The 15,361-nt window shown below is 40.4% G+C and overlaps 1 protein-coding gene across 1 annotated transcript in view; it reads left to right on the top strand.

The window, feature by feature from the left end:
- The window catches only part of LOC122813954 (zinc finger protein 34-like), a 147,938-nt gene that overhangs the window by 48,874 nt on the left and 83,703 nt on the right, over positions 1–15,361 (top strand). The window contains exon 4 of the mRNA XM_044086498.1: positions 6,750–6,876. Coding sequence (XP_043942433.1) covers positions 6,750–6,876 — 127 coding nt within the window. The remainder of the gene's footprint in view (positions 1–6,749; positions 6,877–15,361) is intronic.

The raw sequence follows: 15,361 nt of genomic DNA, 5'->3' as shown, positions 1-15,361 counted from the left end.
AGCACTCCCACATATAATTGTATGACTTGTGCGACATTTTAGTCATTAAGCAGTATACTAAATGCGCACATTTCTTTTTATCACCACGAGACATAAATGCATGAACACTGTACAACTGCCTGCATAGTCTGCCTTTCATAAGGAATACTCCATCCATAAACCAGATGTTACTGTTACATAAGTCTGTCAGATTTTCTTTGGTAGTGAATTAAAACATGGATATTTAAGTGGATATCAACGTTACGTTCCTGAACAAGTTCTGATTCTTTCAACCTATAATCGTCTAGACACACTGAACTTACACTTGTACAAGGTTTAGATACTGTCAGCAATGTTTATCGCCTAACTGTATTAACCTGCTGTTATAATGATCTTCTACTTGGCAAGGCAACAGTGGATTCAAAGGACGTACTAGCTAGAATATCATCTATTACTAAAGAAGTGTTCCTGCAAATACTAGCCATGTATTTGAGCTTACTACATGCTTTATAGTTCTCTACTAAAGTAATATCCGAAGGATGATCATGAGTAGTAGACTTTAGGAGAATTTCCTCTATCCCTTTTACAGTTGGGATGGCTCTACCTTTACATTTCTCACTCGTTTTCAAACGTACTTACGGCTCTTTAAAACTTTCTCTAAATTGTAAAGATATCCTTCAACAACTAACATATCTTTCCTTCTCTGCGACTTTACAGTGAAATAGCTACTACCTATCACAGCAGGTCCCGCAAGAGTGCTACAAGCCATATTCACAGATGAAATTGCTGTATGCACAACTACATAGCTGTAATGTAGCAGTTATATAGCGTAGTTTTACACTTACATTTTTATTTTATTTTCAATAATTACAGAGATGCTATATTTGTAATATGTTTCAATAGGGAAATACTATATTTTAATATTAATGTATATGAAGTTTTATGTTTATTTATTTTAAATTTACAGGTGCCCTTTTAAACTTCATACATATTTATACTTACCTTGCTACGTCCCAGTGTAACATAGCTAACATGTAAACTGGCCAAGTAAAACAATTAGATGAAATATTTTTCGCTGAAATTAGAGTTTGAGTAATACTTCTTTCACTGTATATGTGTCGATGATTATACATTCAATGAAAATAAATTTTCGTTTAACTGATATAGACCCGATTTTGTGATTTCACCAAGATGGCTTCTTTGTTGAGTTAGTTCTGTACTTCTTCCTGGTGGGTACAGCTGCCTCTATACAGCTAATATATATGATATTTCTTGGTTAGGGAGACAATTGTGTGTTGTAATAAGAGATCACATTCAGCTGGGTTAATATTGTATAAAGGTATATAACGTGTCACAAAAAATGATAGTAAAAGACTATGAAGGATTAGTCTGTAACAGAAAGACAAAGAATATAAGTTCTTGAGAGTAAAATATAAGTTTTACTATGTCATAATTTAAATTATTAGTTTAGAATGTTAATGGGTTGTTTTTACAAAAAAAAAACAGGGAAAGATTGATATTTTTACTAGTAATGCACTGATAATATTATAATTAATTAATAGTATTGCACAGGTGATGTTCTTGCACACAAAACAAACCTGGATCACAAAGAGCATGAGCATTTTGTAAAGAAAAGTGAAGGAGGGTTTCTGTGCTAGAATAGGACAGTGAAAGAAAATAATCTTAATATTAATGTAAATGAGTGAAGAATAAAGGACTATAGACTGAAAAAACAAATGAAGAACAGGCAGGGAAGATTTAGTGTGGTGAAAGGTTGTTGGTCAGCTGTAAGAATTGCATTGGCTGTACACTATATTCTACTGATAGCAGTGAGACAAGATATAAAAAATATCAGAGAAACACAGATCCCTTGTTTCCACAAGAAAGCACATATTCTAGTCTTTTTTGCAAGCATTAATCCCATCTTTCACCTGTCCAAAATTTGTCAGAATGTCCACAATTTTTGCCTTATAATTTGGACTCTTGTTTTTAAAATTTATGTTTTTTTGAGGAATGCAGTCACAAAATAACAGCTAATTGTGCACTTTACTGCACATAGTTTGCTTGCACATACAGATCAGCTGCCAGTAAGGTAGTAGCAGCACTACTGGGCTATAAATCAGTAGAGTTTTCTCACTCCTAAAGATTGCTAACTGACCACATCAATCCATTCTGTTTGTTTTGCTGATCCATGACTTATTGCAGTAAAGTAGTACATTCAGAACAAAGTCCCCTACATTGGCACATGAATTCTACAGCTATCAGCATTTTATCTGACTGATGTTGACTCCATGATGCCACTCTGTAATTGGCTGGCTTTGTGAGCCAAACTTAGCCAATGACAGAAGAGAACTCGGAGCTTTGGCTGATCAGTATGGAACAGTAAGTAAAGACTTTGCTGGCAGCTGCTGTACTTCTGATTCTGACCTTTACTCACAATGAGGTGCACTTGAGAGGTGAGCAGTCTTTGGTGCAGCTACTGCCTGTTTATATTATTTAGTGAATGGTGGTAACAGGACTTTGTAAACATTGTGTCTAGCCATCTCCTTATGGCACATTGCAAAAATAAATGTTACAGATGTGGGGAACTAAGAAGAAGCACAAACAATGGGTTATTTACTGTGTGTTATGCATACTGCTTTGCAGAGGATCCCCAGGGTCTGCATATTTATTTTATTTGCTTAGTTTTAAGTAAATGTAAAAGTAAATAAATAAAGTAGTAGCACCAGCCTTTTGTGCACTTCTGTGAATGGTAGGTAGTCACTGTCATACATGTGGGAAGTACTGGCTGAGCGTATCAAAGCTTTATAGATAAGTACTCAGCTAACTGTCCTGAAAGGGCATTTTAAGCCTAGCTAATGTCCCAAGGTCAGAATCAAACCATGTACTTTGTGTCTATGAGGTGAAGACCTTAACCACTGTGCCAAACCCACCTTCCATAATTTCATAATTAATTACTAACCTAGCTGCCTTAATGGGCCATTCGAAGCCTACCCATTTTCCCTCCCAAAGGTGAGAATTTAACACTATCTTATGTCTGTGAGTCAGACACCTTAGCTTGTTATACCAGTGCCTAATCATTTAACTTTTTTTCCCAAGTATGCTAATGAGGTGTTTGTTATGTAAGCTAAGAAAATTTCATTGATGTTGGCTGGCCATAGCTGCCCATTTTTCCCAATTATAATCCAGTACTGGCTTGTCCTTTGCTATTGCATTTGCTCTATTAGCCTCTTTGCTAGCCAATCAGTATTCCTTCTTAGCCTGGTCCATCTTTTCTATCTCACACTTTTTCCTGCACTTCTTCTGGACTTCTGCATTCCACCATCAGCTTTCCTTCTGTACCTTATTTCCATACCTGGCGTGGTCACATATGTTGTTTTAGATGCTGCCATTCTTCTTTGATATCACCTGTTACCTCGTTCTGAGACGATGGAGATCAGTTATTTCCTTGAATTCTTTTACTTTCACTCCGGGGCAACTTCCAGGTCTTCAGTTTGGTCTCTGCTGACCTTAGAGCCTTTGTTGATCACTGCTTGCAGATGATGGGGTCACTGGTAGTTTATACTGTAGGCTGACTGCTTCACTGAGCATAACTTTGCAGTTTCTGGTTCTACTTTTGTGCCCTCTCCTTACTAGGAGGAAGTCTACTCGAGTTGCATGTTGGCCATTCATGTATGTATTCTGGTGACTGTTTTGCTGAATCATGTGTTGGCCACCAACATTTGCCAGACAGAAATCTAGACCTGACCTCCCTCCTTTTTTCCTGTTGCCTCACTCATGTGGACCCATGCAGTCCTCATATCCTGTTCTCCGTCTCAATATGAGAATTCAGTTCCTCCAGTATCAACACCAACTTTTCTTGCTCTGCTTTATCTAGTAGGGCCTGGAACTGCTTCCTGAATGCACTCTTTTCCTCACCATTACATCCCTACTTTGGGGCGCCATTACATCCCTACTTTGGGGCACCATTACATCCCTACTTTGGGGCGCCATTACATCCCTACTTTGGGGCACCATTACATCCCTACTTTGGGGCGCCATTACATCCCTACTTTGGGGCACCATTACATCCCTACTTTGGGGCGCCATTACATCCCTACTTTGGGGCGCCATTACATCCCTACTTTGGGGTGCCATTACATCCCTACTTTGGGGCACCATTACATCCCTACTTTGGGGCATAGGCTGTGATAATGAATGCTGTCCTATCCCCAATTCTTATGATATCTTTCACTGTCTTCAGAAGACTGTCCCTCAACACAATTCCCGCACTATTTCTAGTCTGTTCTTCCCCTGAGTAGTAGACTGTGAATCCTAAGTGAAGTGGCTTTGTTGCACTAAGCTTCCAACTTGGCTCCTGGATAAACAAGATGTCCAGTCTCCTCCTCCTTGCCATCATGTCATCCACTTCCAAGCTGTATCTTGTCAATAAACCTGTTTTCTTAGTTCATGTTTGACAGGTTGATTGGTTTTAAGTCCAGCTTCTGCTCAACAGAACTGGCCCAGGTAACCTAGGTTGGATAACTGGACACCAGCTGGCCAGTTACATATTAACCAAGGGCTGCTGGGATTTATGAGAGGCACACACTGTCCAGTAGGGGCAATAGTACCCCTCCCGCCATTAGCATGGGTCCCTAGTTTAGGTTGGAGTAGGCAGAGTCCTCAGCCTACTTATGACCTGCCTGCTGGTGTATCACACGGTTCAGTAACCTGCAGCTTAGCCCTCTGATCTCACCTCCATAAGTTCTTTCCCATTTCCTTTGCATTACATGGCCTCAGTGGCCTCTACCTTAGTCATCTTATCTCATGCCATGTACTTCTCTCTCTCACTGTTGCTGAAGTTTATGATCTCCGTGACCTCTACCTCAGATATTTTCTCATTACTTTTGTGTTTTTCTCACCACTGATACATAAACCACTGCTCTATAGTTTAGCTCTGTTTTCTCATCTCACCTGCTTTCCTCCTATTGCAGATGCATAGTATAAGATCATTGCCCTGCACTCATCGCACTCATCATCTTTCCTTTTCCAGGTCTTACTTCCAACATTGTCCATGCACCTCATCAGACCAGTACCTGTAGGTTAGTTATCTGTCGTCATATCACTCATTGCCCTCCTTCTACCATTGTATAACAATGTTGCATCACCCATAGGTTGTTCATTCCCCTGTCATTGTATAACAATATTCCATCACCTTAGGTTGTTCATCCCACTCACCCCCCACTGTCAATGTATAACAATGGTGCATCACCCTGTAAGTTATTCATCCCACTCACTTCCCTCCCACTGTCATTGTATAACAATGGTGCATTGCCCTGTAGGTTGTTGATCCCACTCAACCCCCTCACAGTGTCATTATATAGCAATGGGTGCATCAGACTGTGGTTGTTCATCCCACTCACTCCACTCACAATGTCATTCTTTAACAATGGTGCATCACCCTGTAGGTTGATTCTGTCCACATCCCACTCTCCCTCTTCACATAACATTGTGTAATGATGGTACATTACTGCATTACCCTTTGTGTAATGATGATACATGCCTGCATTACCCTTTGTGTAATGATGGCACACTGCTGCATACCCATTGTGTAACAATGGCACATTGCTACATTAACTGTTGTGTAATGATAGCACAGTACTACATTACCCATTTTGTAATTGTGACACAGTACTGCATTGCCCATTGGGTAATTATGGTACATTACTGCATTGCCCATTGTGTAATTATGGTACATTACTGCATTACCCATTGTGCAGTGATAGTACATTACTGCATTACCCATTGTGCAATGATGGTACATTACTGCATTACCAGCTGTGCAATGATGGTACATTACTGCATTACCCACTGTGCAGTGATGGTACACTACTGCATTACCCACTGTGCAGTGATGGTACACTACTGCATTACCCATTGTGCAGTGATGGTACACTACTGCATTACCCGATGTGCAGTGATGGTACACTACTGCATTACCCGATGTGCAGTGATGGTACACTACTGCATTACCCATTATTCTAGTCATATATCCTTAGACTCCTATGTTCTTGCTTCTTTTATGCTACTCATTGCAGAGCAACAAACAAGAGAACTTACGATTTTTGGCACAGATACTCAGCACTTTGGTACCCATAGTTCTCCACTTTCCTTTAGTGGTGTTATCTTGCTTTTTACATTATTCATTTATTAGACTTGACCAATCTAGTTTGTTCTGCACTATTACACTGCCATGTTTTTTTTTTCCTTCTGAATTTGTTTTACAGCAGATTTGAGAGATTTACTCATCCTGCTGTCAATACTCTTCAAAGCTAACAGAATGATGTCAGACATTTTCTCACTGGATTGAAACCAGAACCAATTTTTTCCTTGTAGCATGACATCTGATTCAGTGACACTAGTACCCTTGTTAAATGCTGTTTGTTACATTACAGATGACATTTTGTGATCGTTGTTGCTTTCCATGTCAGAAAATTACTTTCCTCAGTGTGCAGCCATGTGAAAATTTGATGTATTAATCCGTGGAGCTCATGTGATTATGAGGACTTTACCCCCACCAAGAAAGCTAAAGTTTGCATTTTTTCCAGTTCCAGCTTCACAGTTTTTTTGTCACTGTTGTCTGGTATTGGTGAGACAGATGAGAGAGGGGTGGTTTGTGGCCATTTGTGACGTGCAACTATATTAACACTTTCTAATGTGTTCTATTTAAAACTGCACATATTGTCCCATGCAGTAAATGAAGGATGAAACATGTTGTATGTCCTTTTTAGGTTCCAGAAAAGTTTGAGGATGTTGCTGTTACTTTCTCAGAAGAGGAGTGGAAGATGTTAAAAAAACAAGACAAGGAGCTTCACAGAGAAGTAATGGTACAAAACTATGAGACCTTGGTTTCAATGGGTGAGTCACATATTAGGAAGCAATTTTAGTTTTCCTGATTTATGAGTGTCCTGTTAAAATGCTGTGCCAAAGATGTTTTTAAGTGGTTATGTACTTGTTTATTTCTCGGTTCATAGCATACCCTTTGCAACAATGATCTAGGCAGCAATGTCAAGGGCAAGTGAAAGGCATATGGGCAGTTTAGAGTATCCAGTTCAGTCTGTGAGACTTTGAAAGTGGAAAGGAGCAGGGATTGGTGGGGTGGGGGTGGGGGCTTTGGGATTAAAATGTACTACACAGACTGAGTACCAAGATTAAACTCTGGGTTCTGGAGCTTTAATACTGACAACTAAGAGATATTATGAAATATGTAATTTATATGTGGAAAAAACTCTGTCAACCTTTCTCATTTTTAGATTGACCTAACACAGAAGGCACTGGAGAGCTATTAAATTTCGTAAAATAAAACCTACTGCACTTGCTTCAGACATTCACTTATAACTTAAACTAACCCATTTAAAACTTCCCCACAGCAACTCACACATCCGGTTCTTAATTACTTTAATACAACAGCCTCATTCAACAACTTTGCATATTTATATTTCTCACATTTTTCTGCTCCCTTTCCTGATTCACGTTATTACAATATGGTGGGAACAAGGTGAACTAGAAAGTGTAAACGTTTCCTGCATCGTTCCATAACATTTAACAAATTCCAAGTTCTGTTCCTGTAAATGTGTATATATTGTGCAGATGTTTCATGCCTTGATACTCTCAATCTTTATTCTGTAAATTGGTGATTGCAGTGCATTTTTAATATTCCCTATGCAAGTTTCTAATACTTTAGATATTCTGATACTTTACTTTCAAATCTCCATGGCTACTTTGCAACTGTTTCCTATTAATCTCTTCAGTATTACTCTTCTTTCTTTTGTAACTCCTGGGCTGTGGTTGAAATAACACCATCTTCCACACAAATAGTAGATCAGTCTTTTTGTAATGAGATTATATAGTCTAAAGAAACCCTCTCATACTCTTTCATAACCATCCCTCTTGTCTGTAAGGTCTGTATTTGTTTTTGCTTCCCTGTTTTTACACTGGGTTACTATAGCTCTTTGCTACAATTTAAAGGAATGCATATCGTTTTATTTTTTTAATCATACATTTTACATGCTAGTGTTGTTCATCCATTTTCTGTAAAACAGCCACCTCTTGCGTAATCTGCCCTTCTTGAGTTATCTAACATTTCTTGCTCTTTTTCTGTTAACAGATGTGTACATTGTCTGGTAGTAGCGTGTAAGCTGATTTTAATGTACTGATTATTGTCATGATAAGACTTTTAGATGGGGAGAAGGCTTTTTCTGGGAGATTTCCACCTCTCGAGATATCCATAGGATCATAGGAGGTTACTAGGCTAATGGCCCTGGGGCCCATAGAAGCCTAGCCAAGAGTTTATCCCCAAAAAGACACCTCAGTCAACACCTGTCACCCCTGGGACAACTTTGTGGTTTCCCATCCACTCATCAATCTGTTTGCCGTGTATGGGAAGTCTATTCCAGAGATGGGGCAGCCTCTCTGAGATAAACCTGTCTCTCCAGCATGTTTTGTTGATGTCACATATTAGATTCAGGCCTTTTGAGTGGATAGTGCGTTAGGAGTTAGACTTATGGATATGTAGCATCACTAGTAGGGCAGGGTCCGAGATTGCCTTGTAAGCGAGACACAGATCACCCGTGAGCAATCTGTATGATACCGAGTAGAGTGATAGTGATTTGAGCCTGTCTGCATGGGACATATGTTAGAGGCCATGGATTCTCTTTGTGAGGTATTTCAGTGGCCTTGGTAAACAAATGCCACCCATTACAGTTTCATAGTGCCTCATTCATAATTAGTACTCAGAAAATGCATGAGAAGTACTGTTTGGTTAAGTGACATGCTCAGAGTCACATAGACAAACAGAGGTAGAAGAAATCAAACCCCATACCATTAATTATAGAAGGCAGCGCATTTAGAGTTTGGATCCTTAATCCTTCACACCAATTGTCATACCTTTATTAACAACTTTTTTTTTTGATAAATCACTGAGGATTACAGTCAATCGGTGTACGACATTAGAGTTTCATATTTCTCATTGTTCAGAAAATGCAGGTCCATGCAACACCTGTTCTGGTAACTTTTTAAGTAAATTACAGTTATCTGGCAGTTAAGGCAATGAGCTCTTAAATAACTGCTCCCTATAGTCAAAAGTAGCATTTGAATCTGCCCACCTCCATTAACCTGTTATGTGACTGTAAGCAAGTCACTCAGACAATAATCCTGGGTCTCTTCTGACAAGGGGCACTTTGTCCAGTGAATTTACCCAGTTAGCAAATAAATAAAGAAAAAGGTAATATTTAACATTTGTTCCTTTGGGGCCTTTGCCACCCCCACCTCATTATTTTTGGCTTTGTCCAGAATTCTTGAGAGAAGAAGTTGAGAATTAGGTTATGTTCCCAGTGGCGGCTGATGACTTAAAATCAAAGGGGGGCTGCAGGAGACAGTTAAATGGGCATGACCAAACTGGAAAGGGGTGGAGCTATGCTCAAAACTACAAAAACTGGGATTTTAACTATCTACTTTTTTCATGTGGAAAGTTATGATCAAAGTAAAACATGAACAGCAAACAAGAAACAAGCTCAAGATAATTTGCTTAAAGGATTACTGCACAGGTTATGGACCACACATGATAGATTGGCATTCTGTTAATTTGCGGGTAAAGCTTGCGAAGATGACTGCAAGTCTCCAACAAATGGTATGAGCTTCTGAAAATACTGTAATCCTGTCCTTTATTCCAAATACTGTCATATGCATTTCAATACCTAAGGCTTATACGTTATCTAGTTATGTAAATAGACTCTGCATGGAAAAAACAAAAAGGATTTCAATGTTGGTAATTCTTTAACAGTATGCTTATTAAAGCTTACTTGCATCTTACAATCTCAAACAAGCTTACCTCATGGCCATTAAAGAATTGCTACTTAAACACAGAGCAACAGGCACTGCAACAACATGCATTTTCTGAATAATAAGAAGCATAAATCAACAGTATAAAAATATGACAGAAAACCAGAACATTCTGCAAAATGAAGGAGAGATGAAAAGCCACTGTAGTACTTGTGTCTACCTTGGATGGGGTGATACTGTGCACACTTACACTGCATAACTGCTCCTTGCCTTGCTTGGACACATCCAGAGTCACTACGTGGGGAGTGGGGTGTAACAAGTATGTCAGAATTTGAAATGTCTATGGCTGATGGTGATGCCCCTGCCACATTTGTCATACCTCTCAGCCTCAGAGCAAGAAATCTGGACAAAGTCATAAATAGAAGTGGGACAAAGACCCAAAAATAAGGAAAAATTTTAAATATTGTTCTTATAAACTTAGAAAGATAATAGAATAGTAGGTCTTGCATTAGTATGAATTTTCTGAAGGGTATGAAGTCTGAAAGTCAAATGTCTGTCATTATCTTCTAACTTCAGTCTTTAATGATTTGCCACTAATTTGCCAGAAAAGCACAATTTTATGAAAAACAGACCGAAAATGTGATACAAAAATATAAAATAGCTAGACAATACAGCCGGGAACCTGTCAAAGAAGGGACACTTTTTTAATATTAGTACTCTTAAGGTGAGCAGCTGACAAATAAGAGAATTTACATGCATTTCTGAAAAAAAAGTAATCTAAAACTCAGATCATTACAATTATTTATTAATTGTAAACCCTCCACATTTTCTTCCAAAATTGCCATTTTGCAGAGGGAATATTAGGGGGAGAGCAACATTTTGAGCCAAAGTCGGTGACAGTTGAGAGGTTTGGATATACCTAATTCTATAAAGTGATTTATTTGTGCATACCTCTCAACCTTTTAATGCAGGAAATCTGGACAAGGCCAACTATATTGGGGGAAACATACAGACAGTACTAAAAATTGCTCTTGTATAAACTTAGTTGATATAATTTTTTTTTGCTTTTTTTGTTTTTTTTGCTTTTTAGTTGATAGAATAACAGGTCTTGCTTTAGCATGGGGTATGAAGTCTGAAACTCAATTATTTAGTGACTTCATTCCTAAATGATTTGCCAGAAAACCACAAATTTTATGAGGAACAAACCAAAATAAGAAGCAAAAACCTATTCATTCTGCAGAAATCTGGACTGTTGACAGGTATAGCTGAGCTAGGGCTGACACTGAGTTTGCCACCCTTCCACCCTCACAAAATCATGGTTGAAAGGTGCCTCCCCCTGCAGCCATTCCAGTGTCCCATTACTTGTCTATTTCACTCCATAAACACTGTAATGTGCATACTGCTTTACTTCTATGATGATTTGGATTTCATTTAAAAGTTTTATTTTACATTTTGCAGCACAGACACTAATAGACATCTGCTAAACAAAGCAATGCAGTCTCATAGGTTCATACAATGGTACTAGGCTATCGGCCCTAGGGCCTATACAAGCCATAACAATTCCCTGGATATTTCTTCCCACAATATTTATTTCCCTGAACTCCTGTTTAGCAGGGTGACTGATGTGATCCCTGGGGTGAATTTCCTATCTCCCATCCAATTGTCAATGTTCATTTTGAAGAGGGCCAAGGAGGCGCTCTGCTTGACATGTATGAGCAGTCTATTCCAGAGTATGGGGAGTCTCTGGGTCAGGAACTTATCCCTCCAGCATGTTTTGTTCATTGTGATGACAAGGTTTGGATCCGTGGAGTGTGTGGCTCTGACGGATTGGGATTTCTTTAAGTGGAGCATGTCCAACAGCTCAGGGTTTGACATGGCCTTGTATGTTAAGAAGAGATTGCCTCTGAGTAGATGATATGCCACAGAGTATAGCTAGAGTTTTTTTAGATGGTCAGCATAGGGCATCTTCTTTAGGTCTGTGATTCTTTTAGTGAGGCATTTCTGCAGCTTTTCCAGCTGTTGCAGATGTCTTGTGAGGTACATACCAAATGGGGCGTTGTACTCTATAATGGGTCTTATGAGGGATAAGTACAGTGGGACAATGACCTCCTTTTTCTGGATGAAAAGCCCTTAGTGATGAGGTGTGCCACATAGAAGGATTTCCTGACTGTTGTGGCGATGTGGTTATCGAAGGTGAGACCACTGTCCACCTGTGTCCCTAAGTCTCTCATCACACTTTTGGTGTTTAATGTACTGCCACCTATGGGGTAATTCATGGGTACATGTTTTTTCCCAAATGGGATAACTATACATTTCTTGGCATTAAGCTTGAGCCCATGGCTCTGGCACCAAGAATCTGTTTCTGTAAGGCCCTTTTATACAATATCCACATCATTTGGGGATTCAGTAATGCCTCCCAGTTTGCAGTCATCTGCGAACTTTGTTAGCCAGAGGCCCTTAGTGTTGGCCTGTACTTCAGAGAAGTAGATGCAAAACAAGAGCGATCCCAGGACTGAACCATGTGGTACTCCACTTGTCACTTGTCTGAAGCTGGATTTGAAGTCAGCTACTTTTATAGTCTGGGTTCTGTCAGTAAGCCAGTTCATTGAGTGATTTAGGGATTTAACCCCAGCTTAGTAAGTTTATCTATGATTCCAGAGTGGGGGGATGGTGTCTAAGGCCTTGGTGAGGTCCAGATAGGCCACAGCTCTGGAGACTGATTCAAAGAAGTCAGTCAGGTTCAGGAGACAAAATCGGCCCTTCACGAACGCAAACTGGGTGGGGTCCAGTGTTTGAAGGTTGCCAATGTCTTTGTTTATAAGTTCCATGATAATGCATTCCATGCCCTTGCAGATCAGGCTCGTCAGACTGATAGGACAGTAGTTCCCAGGATCCAAGGTGGATCCCCCCTTGTGGAGTGGGATAACTGTAGCTGTGCACCACTCAGTGGGCACGAAGCCTGAGGTGAGGCTATGATTAAACATGACACTTAGGTGAGGTGCCAGTTCATTCTGTAGTTCATGTAGTACACAGTCTGGGATATCTTCTGGTCCCATGGATGCTGTATTCTCAGCTTTGGAGAGTGCAGGTGCTACATGTGTGGCTGTGATTACCGGAATTTGGCAATCTTTTGGTATTGAGATGGGCCCTTTAGGGGGTGAGAGGGGGGTGAAGTTGGCACTAAACTGATCTGCCAGGATATTGGCAATATCCTTGGGATCAGTGTATTTAATGTCATTCTGTTGTAGCTCAGAGCAGATCTGAGCATTGCCATTTAGATTCTTGACATAACTATAGAATACTTTGTGGCTGTCTTTGGAATCTTTGGCAATTTTATTTTCATGACTAGCTTTGGAGGATTTTATGAGGGATCTCAGCTTCTTACTGAGGCTGGTAAGGGAGTTTTTTACATCCTGGGATTTTCCTCTTTTCTGCAGCAGTTTCTTCCTTCTGTTGTATAGTTTGTTTATGGTAGTGGACCACCAGATTGGCTTCCTTTTTTTGGAGGTGAGCATCTTGGTTCTATTTGGGATGGCACGATTCATGCACAAGTGGATGTGCTCGTACAGTGCCTTAGTGTAGGATTTAGCAGTCGAACATTCAGCTCCCATCTGCATGGGTGTCATGAAGTTTGTCACTTCTGACTTGACTAGCATTAAAGTTGGCTTTGGAGAAGTTATTTTATGGAGGTTTCCTTACTGGGGGATGGGGGTGGGATGTGAATATCAAGGGTGATTAGTTTATGGTCAGACCTGACCAATGAGGGGGTGACCACTGGTGTGGAGAATCTATCTCCCATGTTGTTAATGACTAGGTCTAGGATATTAAAGCCCCTGGTGGGACAATGGATTAGTTGATCCAGGGCATTGGAATTTATGAATTCCAAGAACCGTTGGGAAGAGGTGTTGGTACCCGAGTAGTTTTCCCAGTTAATGGCAGGGTAGTTGAAATCACCCAGTATTATGGTGTTTGGTTGTATCTTAATATTTTCCAGTATGTTTAGGAAGGTGTAGTGAGAATCTTGGAGCATGGTGGGGGATCTGTAGCAAGCTACAATTTAGATTGCAGTCTTACCTAGTGTTAGTTGCACCTGGAGAATTTCAGATGCATTGTGCTGGGCAACTAGCCTGGAGGTGTGAATATCCTTGGTGAATATGGACACTCCTCCACCTTTAGTGTTTCGGTCTTGGTTTGGTGGCTGGAAAGTGTGGTAAGAGTTGTAGCCTGGTATTCCAGGGGTGCTCTCTGGAGCCTTGTAACCAGGTCTCAGTTACTGCACAGATATCAATGTTCTCCATTTTTAAAAGTGCCTCGAGAGAGTGCATTTTGAGGTTTAGACTTCTAGCATTGAATAGCATTACCTTCAGATTTTGCATGCTTGTATCTGTTACGGTGGTGGTTTTGTCCTTTGAAGCTTGCCTAAAAAAGGCACTACAGGGGTGGCAAGAGCTTTAGCCAGTAACCTGAATCCCAGGGGCGACAGGCACAGACCATCTCTGGCAAAGCCTTGTGGTTTTGTCGATCATGCCATCCCAGGCAGACAGATACTGGATCCCCTTTGAATGACAGCAGAAGCTTAGCCAATTGTTGAAGTCAGTCATTTTGTCCTTATACTGTGGTATCATTCAGGGTGAAGGCAGGATGCTACTCAGGGCTAGGATCATACCTGCCTAGGCCACATGATCCAAGAGCTCTTCCATGTCTTTTTTCATGTAGTCCAGCGAGGTGCATCTCAAGTCATTCACTCCAACATGGACAATGACAAAATCATATTTGTACTTGTTGTGGAGTGACTTGAGTGTCCGTGTTATGTGGCGGATCCTGGCACCCGACAGGCAGCTGACTGATTTTCTCCTTGTTCAGCATGGTGAGTGGGACATCAGTGTGCCTGACTATAGAGTCACCTATGACTAAAGTGTTGGGTACATTGTCTTGCCTTAGAGGCCGTTGTTGGGTGGCATACTGGTGTTGTGAGCTATGCGTCACTTTGGTTGTGACTGGTGTTTGCATTTCAGCTTCAGAGGTTCGTGTTGCTTGGGCAGGTTAATGTTAAGGGTCTCTGCATATGTGGGTTTAGTTTTGTTACATGTGGGTGTTGATGGTGTGGGTTTTGAAGGGTTATGTGTTGCATGAGGTGTAGTGCAGGTGTTAACCTATTCCTCTTGACTGTCTAGCACAATCTTGGCTGGAGAGAGCTTTGCTTCCAGTTTGACTGTGTAAGTGCATCTCTCGCAGGTTGTAGTGTTTGGTGGTAGGAGAGGGCTGTCTGTGTACATAAGGCAGTTGTGGCATTGCCCCAATATGCCCAGATTCACCAGATGGACAGGAGAAATCACCAAAACTGACCCTTGGAAATGGCTGTTTAGGTGATTTTCTGTAAAGTACAAGAGCTGTTTTACCTTACCTTTGCGAGGTACTTTGCAATTATAGGCTCTTTAGTGCCTACGATTAATTTCTCCTTTTTAACAAGGAGAGTTGAGTGCTTGTATCATTTTAAGGCTTCCTGGTGCTTTCCAGCAGGTTCTAGAGCAAGTGCTAGTCACAGGGGCTCAGATTTTAGTGC

This window comes from Protopterus annectens, chromosome 10.part0 (genome assembly GCF_019279795.1).
Source record: "Protopterus annectens isolate FY-2018-M chromosome 10.part0, PAN1.0, whole genome shotgun sequence".
NCBI classification, from domain to species: domain Eukaryota; kingdom Metazoa; phylum Chordata; order Ceratodontiformes; family Protopteridae; genus Protopterus; species Protopterus annectens.
Note: the sequence above shows the minus strand (reverse complement) of the source record. Positions and strands in the feature narration are given on the sequence as shown.